General features: G+C 49.6%; 1 protein-coding gene across 1 annotated transcript; it reads right to left on the bottom strand.

The window, feature by feature from the left end:
* Window positions 1-4,283: 4,283 nt before the first annotated feature.
* TMEM72 (transmembrane protein 72) lies at window positions 4,284-10,361 on the bottom strand. Its single transcript, XM_010156038.1, has 5 exons — window positions 10,292-10,361; window positions 6,287-6,353; window positions 5,794-5,865; window positions 4,934-5,073; window positions 4,284-4,744 (listed from the first exon to the last, which is right to left on the bottom strand). The coding sequence occupies exons 1-5, from the start codon at window positions 10,359-10,361 to the stop codon at window positions 4,284-4,286; spliced, it is 810 nt and encodes a 269-aa protein (XP_010154340.1).
* Between the last annotated feature and the right edge of the window lie 1,249 nt (window positions 10,362-11,610).

Below are 11,610 nucleotides of genomic sequence, written 5' to 3'. Positions count from 1 at the left end.
CACCATGCCAAGAAGATAAGGAAGCTGACAGCTCTGAGGAATCCCAGGCAGGTTTGGGATCCAGTTTCTGGTTCCTGTAACTTCCTGCACAGCACAAAATGCAGGAGTCCAGCCAAAACAGAACCTGCATTTCTGGCCCAGCACATGGGAGAATCTCCTGAATGAGATGGCAGAAGGCACAGGGCTGAGGAGTAGTAGGGTTGCAGGTGTGTGAGCATGCAACATTTGAAATCAAGTGGAGACAGGTCCTTTCCCGTATGTGGGTATGACTCAATACTGAATTAGGAGCCGCCCATGCCACTGATGTTAATACCAGTGTTAGCTTCTGTGAGTGTTGCGTGTACAGGTTACAGCTGGACTTTTCTGATTTTGGGTACTGACACTGCAGAAACTGCACGCTTTTCTCTCCAAATAGACCTTATTTTCCTAACACTGCTGTTGTATGGATAAAACATTCATATCCATGTTTTGACCAGGGAGTAGCACTGAGAAACTGGGGCCCAGAGTCCCTGGGGGGAGCTAGGGAGTTTGGAGGGCAACTGTCACAAGGTGGGAGCACCATGGTGGAGCAGGTAGTGTACCTGCCTTCAGGGCTGTGTAACAGCTACTCGAGCTAGTGTGTACTAGAGGCAGAGAGAAACTGAAAACAAAGCCTGCACTGAAATCTATTGTTACCTCATACAGAAGTTCAAATGGAGTAATTGTTTGCAACATAGCAGTTCACCAAATTGTGATGGAAGCTGGCAAGTAGCATTGTAGAATGTTTTCAATGCACATGTACAGGCAAAGCAAGGAAATTTTTCCCCATGCATGGAAATCCTTGGAGGAAACTTTGAAGAAAACAATTTCTGCCAGGATTACCTCACAGAGTTTCACCTTTCACATTTATTTCTTTTGGATCATTCATCTTGTTTCCTTTCAGTATATGATTCTATAGGAATTTATAGCTTTATGCATTCAGCTCTATCTCAATGGCTTAATCTCAATGGATTAGCTGTATCATGAAATAACTGTAATGTAGGTAAAAATTATATAACACTACTCATGTGGTTCTGTGTGGACTTCAGGCAGCTCAAATTCAGACATCACTGCACTGCACAGTTATTAGTGTCAAGTTCTATCTCTTTCTTTTCCTGCAATTACCCCTCATATATGAGAGTTTGCATACACAGGTGTCCTAACAGCTCTCTACAGCATCTCTGGTGCTCTCAGTAGCCCCTGGGATGTCCCTCCCAGCTAGATGTAGGGCGGGGGGTCAACACAGCAGTGCACACTTGAGCAAATAAGAGCCCTCTGCAAAGTCATCTGATACCCCCTGAGGCTGAACATTTCTTTTACACTGGGATTTTAAAGAAAGCCTGAGGCTGCATTTCAGTTGAGATGCTCTAACAGCCTGCTGCCTCTGAAAGGGGTGCTTTTATCCCCCATCTCCTTCATTTTGTGTCTGGCCTTTCCTTCCATTCATTTATTTGGCTAATTACCACAAAAGATAGCCACCCGCTTTCTTTTTCCTAATAATTTTTACTCTGAGCTAACACACGCTTTCAGCCAATGGAGCTGGCAGATAGCACCAGGGGTGCGATGAGTGGTGAGGACCAGAGTGGGGGATGTACAAATAGATTCCTTGGCAGGGGCGACCCCGGTAGCTGCTCAGCCCGAACTGTGGGAGAGTCTGCTGCTATTTGAGGCACAGCTCAGCTGTCTCTGAAGCATCCTGCCCCCAGATCTGTGGTCCCAGCACTAGTGTAGGGCTCTTGGCAGTCTCCAGGGTGACCTAGCCATGGACTTTAACTGAACAGGAAATTTAATACTGCAGAAAAGATGAGCAGCTAGTTGTGGGGCTGGAGAAAAGCCAGGCCAACACAAGGGACGAGGCAAGAAAAGCAGCCAGGTCCAGTGCTGTGTCCAGGAACGCTGAACAACCACCTCACCTGTAGCTTCCCCCAGTCTTGCTTCCTAAGGGAAACCTACAACTGACTTTCAGAAGATGAGCCTAAAAATTGAAATACCTAATTCTGCAGACTCTGCAGACAATTACAAACTCATTTTATGCATTTCACAGAGCAATGAATGCTGTTCCACGCACACTTCAAGGTGCCACAGGGGCTCTCACGGAATTGCTTCTCCACTTGCCAGCTGGCCCTGCTGCCCCACCAGTAGGAAGCATGGGACTGATTAAGGGCTGAAGGATAAAATTCGTTGCAAAGCAGCTGTCCCCACTTAGGCTGCCCTGGAGCTTTGCTTGGGGCTAGAGAGGAGGCTGCAGAAATGTGGTCTTTCTCTCATCAGCAGATCACTTGATCTAGTGGGAGCCGTGCTTTTTCAACAAATCTTATCTCTGTGTGTGTAATTAGTTATGCAATGTTCAAAGAAGAGGATGATGCAGAAAGAGGAGCTTGCTAATGAGAGTAGGCCTAATAGCAGAGCAGATGTGTGATTGAGTTGGGGAGCCAGCTCTGACAACAGCCTTTTGGGGCAGAGTTGGCAAGGGTGGGTAGACTGTTAGCAGAGCTGGGCTGGGACCTTCGTTGATGCAGGTATGGTGCTTGGCCTCCAACTTAAGAAGAAAATAACTTTATTATTATTTCTTAATGTGATTAATACACTAGCTTGAGGGTGGAGCTGTGGCAGGGTCCTGGACTTGCTGGTATCAGTCATGCAGCACTAGGCTTTAAATGGGAACAGTTTTCTGAAGACATTTTTGCAGGTGCAAAACCTCCCTAAAGGCAGATGTGTACGTGACTCTTCCCCAGAATGCAATTACAGGGTGGAGAGTTAATTTGTGCAGCCAGAAGGAGAAGGTCTGTAATCCGTGTATCGTGTTTGGAACAGATTGATACCAGCTATCATTTTAAATTTTGGTGATGCAACAAAATGCTTTTCTGTCTGTGTCTTGTTGTAGGAATAACAAGTGTGTGCAACCATTCATAAGCTGCTCTTGTGAACAGAGTTTTATTATCAAAAAAAAGCAGTCAAATATTGTGAGTCATTGTCTTCCACCTTCTGCCCCACCCATCTCCCAAATTAGGAGTCACTTAAAAAGAGTTTATTAAGAAGTAGCTTTAGGTTCTTATCTCAATTGCCTTCTGATTGTTGAATCCTTACACTTCACATTTCACACTTCAAACTATATTGCTTTCCTGAAAGAACATGATGACTGTAACTCAGAGTTGAGATTTTTAAAAGAAGAAATAATGTATTTCCAAGGAAATCAGCCAGCCCCACTGGTTTCTACCTTATAAATTGTCTGAGCAGGTGCCTGGGATCTTCTTACCACCACCTCACCCCAATGCTGCGTATCTGGGCTCAGAGCAGTTACAATTCTTCATCCCAACAGTGGTGACAGTGTGGCCTCATGTCCCATGTCTGAGAAACCCCAATAACTGAGCTCTTTCCCCTGTGCAGCCAAAGAGTTGTCTGATGCTGATGAGAGGGTCTGGGTGATGGTATCTGCAGACACAGACGGCATTTGCCATCTGGAAGGAGAAAGTCTTAGTCTTCAGGTGGAAGAGAGCCAAGGGGATGAGTTGAACAGGAAAGAAATGCCTGATTATAGGTGAATGGTTCTCAAAGGGCAGAATACATGGTAGGATTAAGCCAGAGGTGAAGGATTCAGGGAAGAGCTGGCATGGAAGGGACTGCTGGGACAGCATTGTAACTTTATTACTATTTCTTTTCCCTCTGGAGCCCATAATTAACACACATAGGGAATTACACATGGTCTGCTGTGCCAACGTGGTACTGAACCTCATGAGCTGAGCTGCTACATCATCCCAAACCTCTTCTAACTCAAGAGAGCTGTCCACGCAGGGGCCCTGTTTAGCCCCAGAGTCCTTCCTCCTCCTGTGAAGGTGGGCCCAAGGTCAGAGGTGATGTCCCGGAGCATGTCTCAGGGGAGGGCACATAGCGGGTGCTAGCCCCAGGGATGTGCCCACCTCTGAAATAGTATTTTGGATGCCTTGGGCCTGCTGCATCCAGTGCAGGTGCTGTGAGGGAAGCACTGCAGTGCCAGCGCTGAATGTGTCCCAGCTGGGAGCGCTTCCACCTGGAGTGAGGGCAGGAGGGAGACAACTGCCTGCAGTAGGGGCTGCTCTGGGGCATGGTGGTCTCCCCTCCATGTAGTGCAAGCAGCCCCTTGAAAAGGGCGTGACACAGTTGTCACTCTGGAGGCAGAGAGGGCAAAGGAGGGTGACCTCTCAAGGCCCCTCAGCTGTTAGAAGGGCAAGGAGAAATGCCAGTGGCAGGGGTATCATGTCTGCCCTGTCCTTGTTTCTGCAGAGTGCTCAAAAGAGTCCTGTGGAGCTGAGAGGAGCGAGGATGACGGGGGCGTCAGGTGGGGTGAGGATGGGTGTTGTGTCCGATGTGGTCTCTTCAGCCTCACTCTCCATGTCCTCCAAGCTCTCGCTGACAGAGGGGATGATCTGCACCACCTTCTCCTGGAAGTGCACTTGCTTGCGTGGGGCTGGTGTGGCCACTGGTTGGGCAGGAACTTCCGGGGCTGGGCTTCTGTCCTTCCCGCCCTTCAGGATGCTCTTCATCTGGCCCAGCAGTGAGCGGTGCTGCTCCCTCTGGGCCCCGTGGAAGGTGTATGTCTGCTCAGTGTCACCAGCGATGGTTGGGGCTGTCACAGTGGCTGAAGGGTCCACATACTGTCCCGTCTGGGGATGCGTCTCTTTGAGCCCTGGGCTCTTCCTCCTCTTGCTCAGCAAGAAGTAGGCCAGGGCGGTAAGCACCAGCATGGACCCTAGGGAGAAGGCCATGTTGGCTGAGGGTTGGGGTGAAGTGAAGAGCTCACCAAGCAGTGCTTGGTCCAGCTAGCTCAGTGGTCCCCACAACTGATCCACAACCCCCACATTCCCACCCTTTCTGGCCCCAGACAGACCATGATTGTTTTCCATCTGCACTACTCCCCAGCCCGGCATGGACTCCTCACCAGGGATGGTGACATGCCAGACGAGGACAGGATGCAGAAAGCAAGCCACCGACAGCAGTGTGTACCCCAGAAATTTCTGGAAGCTCCCTGGGCATCTAGCTCGCTTCCAGCAGGCCTGTGACAGGGAGTCAGGCTCATATCTGGGGAGAGAAACAGAGGTCCCTGTGGGATGGGGCACAAAGCACATGGCGGGAAGATTTCACTTAACAATCACTTATCTAAAGATTCAGGTCCTCACTCTGGCTTGCCAGGAAACCACTGTCTTGGTCAGGGAAAGCAGGCAAAGCCTGAGTACCTCCCATGGGGAAGAGGTCAGGGACTACATCTGCCAGCAGTCAGCATCTCAGGCCATCACTCCTTGGTGTATTTGCTTGCGTGGCAACTTAGTCAAGTGACTATTAGCCGGAGTATGGCATTGCCTCTAAGCTATCAGGTCTTTTGAGTTTATGTTAAAGACAACCAAAATGTTTGGCCTCTGAGAAGTACATAAGGATTTTCAACATTCTAACTTAAACCTCTGTGCTGTCTCTGGGAGGGGGCTGCAGCTGACCTTGGGGATTTAGATCTTCCTTCCACCCTTGTGGATTCACCCTTGTGTGTTAAGCAGATGCTGCTGACTAGAGTTTTTCGTGCGGATGTTCAGCAAGTTATAGCACAAGCCTGGGTTAAAACACAGGTTTAACTGTCTGTGGACATGGCCCCACTTACCTCCCCGCTGCCTGAGTGCACTTGCTATGGCAGTAGGAGCAGGACCTTTAGTTTGGCACTTGCAGCTCAGCTAAGTCTGGTATTGCCTTAGGGGGCAAATTGCCCCAAGGAGGTCCCACCAAGGCTGGGAAGACTGGACAGGGTCTACTCACGTGAAGCACATCTCCAGGAACAAACTGATAAAGAAGAAGCCTTCACAGACAGTAACTGCAACCCCTGAAAAACTGAAAGGTGGAGCTGTCAGGGGGGCAGCGCTGGGCTTGAGTATGCTCTTCAGGTGGCAGAAAGGGCACAGAGAGCCAGGATTTATTATCCAGCTCACAACAGAGTCTGTGTGCTGGGGTCTGAACACCTCAGCTGGTTTGTTGGGGAGAGCTCAAAGCATTTCTGCCCCCACAGGGTTAGCCTGCAGCCAGTGTCACCTCTGGCCTGCCTGAGTCTGCGATAGCATGGGTGATGCAGTAGCATCACTTTCTTTAACAGAAATACCTTACCTATCTGAAACTTAAGAGATGGAGATCTGAATTCCCCAAATCCTCAGACACTGCTTCCTGATGCTGTTGCAGTCTAGTCCCATGCTACATATGGTGGAGGGATCAAACAAGTCACCCCACCAGCTCAGATATCAAGGGTAAAAATACTCACAGCAGATAGAAAGCCAGGCTTTTGAACTGTCCTTGCTGCAGAGTTTCTACGCCCACACCGATCAGCACTAGAAAAAGAAGTAGGTAAGATGCTGACTGCAGGGTCAGTTACCAACTCTCCAGTGCTCCATCAGCTCCCAAGATTGATGCCCCAGTTTCCCCAAGGGCTGCAAGGATGCTCCTCCTGTGCTGCGCAGCATGTTAGAACTGCCAGTTCCAGTGACTCGTGCTGACACACCAACCCAGAGGGATCAGAGCTGAATGCTGGCCTTGACATACAGACCAGAAACCTGTCTCAGCTGCACCCCTGTCATGGCAGCCTTGCGCCTATGTGGGCTGGGGAGAGGTGCTCTGGGGATACAAGCGAGGTTTAGACAGCTGAGGGAGGTGAGCAGTGTCTTGTTCCCTTCCACCTCCTGCCATGCCTCTTCTTCTCAGCTGCCAGAGGGACTTCCCTCCCACTGCTCCATCCACCTCTTCCCCCCTGCTGTCTGGGAGGCCCATCTCTGCCCAAGTCCCCCAGAGGCCTTCCAGCCTCTCTTCCCTGCCCCCCCTGCTCACCCAAGCCTGCTGCACCCAACGCGCGACTTCAGGGCAGCAGTGGCAGGACAGGGGAACCATGCCAGCTGCCTTCACAAAGGGCTGTAGCTGTAGCTGTAGCCATAGCATCGAGATCCTTTGCTAGCCAAACAGAAAAACATGTAACAGGAGCAGGCAGATTAAAACCGGAGAATGAACGTCCCCTCAGTGCCCCAGCCAGTACAGCACACTGGGGAGTCAGTTTAAGGGGGATTAAGAGTATTAGCAAGGCTAAAATCTTCCCTGGACTGGCTGTTGGGGGCCAGTAGCTTGAGGGGATGGAAAATGTCCTTCCACATCCTTCAATTCCCCATAAGACTATTTCCAGAATGGTGCAAACACAACACCGGCTACAGCAAGTTGGTTGGCTCATGACCAGCCGGTCACTGTGCACAAGTGCCAGTGGCATGAGGCTGCATGGAGGTCAAGTCTCAAGGCCAGGGCATCACTTTAGGCAGCCACTGCCTTCCTGTTGCACTTGAAGTCCACATCTCACCAAGCCACCCCTGCTCATCCACTGGTGCTCAGGAATTTCACTGCCGGTCCTGCTCAGTGCATGCTGGCCAAGGTTTGAGGTGCTGGTTGGCTTTATTTATCTGAGCTGTGGTTTGCCTCAGCTGGAGAGAGGTACTAGGCTCCCAAATGGGGCTGCAGACCGATGTCCGTCAAGCTTGTGAGGCAGATCAATGCTGAGGCTCTGTGCCTGAGCACACAGCTCTCCCATCCAGGGTGAACAAAGCCCCTCTGTGGTCTCCCTGTGTCTCCTGCAGCTGCTGGCCCCTGTCGCCCTGTTCCCCAGGGGAATGCATGGGGCCCATGTGTCACCCTTCTCTGTGGAAGCTGCCTCTCCAGCCCTGAGCAAAGACACAGCAAAATCACTCTCATCAGGGAGCTGCAAAACTGCATGAGCTGTGTAATCCTACATGCAAAGTATTGTTCTTTGCTATCTTGTGACTGAGAAGCCTTCTTTATAATCTTCTCTACAAATTCATTCATTCATCCACTCATTCCCTGCAGATGAAAGCAGGATTCAACAGCTCAGCTGTTACGCTCCAGTCTCTGCCCTAGATGGGGAAGTTTTCTGATTTTGCTCAGCTTCTGCTTTATCCTCAAATCTGTTTGGATGAAGAATCTGCAAGAAGAAAAGGGCTGTTTCCGAGGTGTTTGTTTGGACTAGTTGCTGCCTTGATTTGGATTTTATCCAAACCATGTGGCTAAAGGCACATGATTAGGAATTAAATGGTTGAAAGCATGAGAATTAAGAAATAAGTAAGGACTCCCTCCCTAGATGCAGAAATCACAAGGCCTAAAATCTCTGAACTACGGAGATGCCCCAAACACTGCAGCGAATTGCAGGGCTGTTTGATCACTCTTTGCGAAGTTGCCATGAGGCTCTGCCGATGTCAGGGCTGTCTGATTTCTCACACACAGAAACCCTGTAGCCCCACCATTGCCGACAGCCATTACACTCCAAGATCCCAGGGGAAGAGGAGCTTCATATCATGTGGGTAGCCTTCCGTGTTTGCAGGCAGCTTATTTATGGAGCTGGCCAGGCCTTCTCGGAATCAATTAGTGAGGCTGATGCACTCTCCTCTCCCTTTCATATTTTTTTCAAACAAAACCCATGGGATTCTCTTCTGCGTGGTTTCCATTTCATGCAGAAACCTCATACACCTCATCAGGCACTAAACACTGCATCAAGCTGTTTTCTTATTCCATTGAGACACACAGAGGAATAAAACACAGGCACCTCCCATTCTTCACTGGCCTTTTGGGAAAGTCAGGTGATACTGGGAATGCATCAGAACTATAGAAAAGTACAGAGATTGGTACTGCAGCTGTCTACGCTCTGTGATGCTCAGCAGAAAGATGACTGCATTGCTCATTTCAAGAACTACAGGAAGAGGTACAGATGATGCAAAATGTTGAAAAGAAAGCAAGCAGGAGAGAGATTATATTCCACTAAGTCACTTCCAAATTGTAAATTACTTTCAATTTTGCTGTTCTATCTTTAGTTTTCCCATGGCAACAAGCTCATGTTTTCTCCCAGGAAGGTCTCTAGGAGTTTCCCTGGAGCTTTAAGAGACAATATGACTAGTATGGGGTTCATGTGGGCCCAAGGGGGATGGGAATGGAGAACGGAAGAGATTTTCATTTTATGGTTAAAGCTTTGTCCCAGCTCCTATCTGTTGCAGTCTCATCAGGATGTGCACTATCTACTGGGAGTTTGTATAAACTCAGAGACTCGAATCTCTGCCTGTTATCAGTCCTTTAAGGCACATTCCAGAGCACAGCCTCCAGTGTCCCAGCTGGGCTTCGGGTGTCCTTGGGTACCTGTGCTCTCTTCAGCTGACCTGTGTGCTTTCTACTTTGCCCCTGACTTGAGAAAAATGTCTCTCATGACTGCTTGCAGTTGATAAAGGAAATGCAAACATAGGAGGGTCTGCTGTGACCTACTCTGCCATGTCTGAAATCTGAAATTCCCAGGGATCTGACACAGGGACCACCTCAAGTCACCTCTGGTTTACACCTCCATCCTTCAGCCAAATCAAGCACTTTGCGTTCTGCTTGACTGATGGGTAAAATGAGGCAGAGAGCGTTGCCTGTCCTGTCCCACAACAGCGAGTCAGCAGTAGTGTCAAAGTTAACTCCTGAGCCTTATGAGTTAGTTGTTTCCCCACATACCATCTGGAGGTGCCCCATGAGAGAGGGTTATTCATCACAGCTCAGTCCTTCTGGGTGAGACACTGTGCCTGAGACAGCCTCCATAACACTTGCATTTCACAGGAAACCAAGCACTCAGATGTGTCACCAAACCCAGAGGACACTGGTCCCAAGCAGCCCCTGACAGCAGGTGAGAGGATGCAACTAGCCAGGTGGGTGAATTTATGATGTTTGTACTGCAGCTATAACCTGAACTGCTTGCTGAGCCTGCTCCCTGATGGGTTGCTAGAGAGGCAGAGCAGCACCTTGGCACTACGGCTGGGGCCTCTCCATCCTGCCTGGCACAGGACACCTCACTGTGCACAGCACAAGTAACTCCTCCTTCATTTTCACATTCCACAGAGCAGCCTGGCAGTTTTGCACAGCAATGAGTATTTTGCTTTTCAGTCTCATTCACATCTTGCCTGTGCCCATATCTGCTTTACAAGGGTATATTTTAGGTTTCTTTTCCATTTGTGATTTAGCTTGTCCTCAGCCATACTGAGTTCTGGCTCTTCTTTTCTGATGTCTCACTATGCCTATGCATTTGGAAAGAGCCTGGCACTCTCCCTCAATGGGTTCCAAAGCAAAAGTGAGCAAGTTTCCTCATCCCCATCGTAGGATGGAGTAGGGGCTGCACCTGACCAGAAGCAGGGAGACAGCTCAAGGGTCCCAACACCTACTTAGTGCCTTTTAGTGGCAAAGAAAGAGAGCTCGCTCTTACCTGCTGCAGTGGAGATGCCCAGCAACCGGCAGGTGTACTCCAGGGCACTCCAAAATGCCTTGTGCCACATGGTGAAGAGATGAAGACAATGGTGCTGGCCAGGCAGATGCTCCTCTTCAGATGTCACGTGTAGCCCAGCAGCTCCCAGCTGCAGGCAGAGACTCCTGTGCCCAGGACCAAGTGACCTTCCCGAAGGAAAGGGCAGTGTGTGCAGGACTGGCCACCTCCACGGGGCCTCCCAGGGGAGGGTGGTCGGAGAGCAAGCTGCCTCCACAGGGAACCGGTCAGCACTGCTTCCCGCTGCTCCCGCAGGGGCTGCAGAGACTTGGCCTTTTCCTGTTTGCTTGCTGCTCGCTTGTGTTGTTGGCCCGGTGGTGATTAATAATTGGTAAGGGGAGGGGTGCGGCTTTGGGAGCATTTGCACCCGGGGTGCACGGCCTTTCCTGATCCCGAGAAGGAGGCTCTGGAAGCCCAAGCTGATTAAATGCATGTGAAGTCATTAGTGCTGTGCAGCTCCTGGCAGGTTAACCATTTGTGAGGAAGCGATGTTTGCTGTTGGTGAGACAGCGGCACGCTTCTGGCAGATCACAGGACTCCCAGGGCACCCCAGCGTTGCTGCCTCCCGCAGCTGAGCCCCCCTCCACAGCTGCTGCTCACTGTGCAGGTTTCTCCAGGCTCTGAGTAGTAGGGCTCAGGGGGTCCTACCGTTGTCTTGAGCACAGATAATGAATCTTTTAAGAGAGGCATAGAAATATGTACACATAGGTGGATGTATGAATTTAGTATTAGTAGCCAAATGCTCCATCTTTGAAAATGTTTCAGAGGAGCTCCTAATCAGGGACTATGTCCTTGAAGATTGAAACATCCTGGATAAAATATGTACCTATGTATAGTTCAGATTGTATGGTCAGCTTTCATCATGAAAATGATGTCCTAAACTGAAATACCCTCATTCTAATACTAAGATTCACACCCCTTAGGTAGGAGACCCCAGCCCAAGAAGAGACCATTCCCCTCTGAGCATGCATATGTTTTTAGTTAGGTAAGGAATATGCTATTTAAGTGACCAATCAGCTTTATCAGTGACCAAATCAGCTACCCCATGGGCTGAGAATTGTGGTAAGAATATGTATAAAGTTTGGCACTTGCTGGAAATCGTTATGCTAGTTTCATCTAGCATCCAAACTTGCACAACTTTGTTAATAAAACTGATATCCCATCTCAGTGTGTAAGATTAGTTAGTGTACACCGGGAACAAACTCGCACTTTGGCAACAACACTACAGACCCAGGCTGGCCATAGCAGGGGAGATGTGTATT

Source organism: Eurypyga helias, unplaced genomic scaffold (genome assembly GCF_000690775.1).
Source record: "Eurypyga helias isolate BGI_N326 unplaced genomic scaffold, ASM69077v1 scaffold1257, whole genome shotgun sequence".
In the NCBI taxonomy this organism is placed as follows: domain Eukaryota; kingdom Metazoa; phylum Chordata; class Aves; order Eurypygiformes; family Eurypygidae; genus Eurypyga; species Eurypyga helias.
Note: the sequence above shows the minus strand (reverse complement) of the source record. Positions and strands in the feature narration are given on the sequence as shown.

Coding starts and splice junctions, on each gene's coding strand:
- TMEM72 (XM_010156038.1), bottom strand. CDS start 10,361: ATGTGGCACAAGGCATTTTGGAGTGCCCTGGAGTACACCTGCCGGTTG. Junction 5,074..5,793: donor TTCCTGGAGATGTGCTTCAC/GTGAGTAGACCC, acceptor TTCTCTCCCCAG/ATATGAGCCTGACTCCCTGT. Junction 4,745..4,933: donor CTGGCATGTCACCATCCCTG/GTGAGGAGTCCA, acceptor CCTTCTCCCTAG/GGTCCATGCTGGTGCTTACC.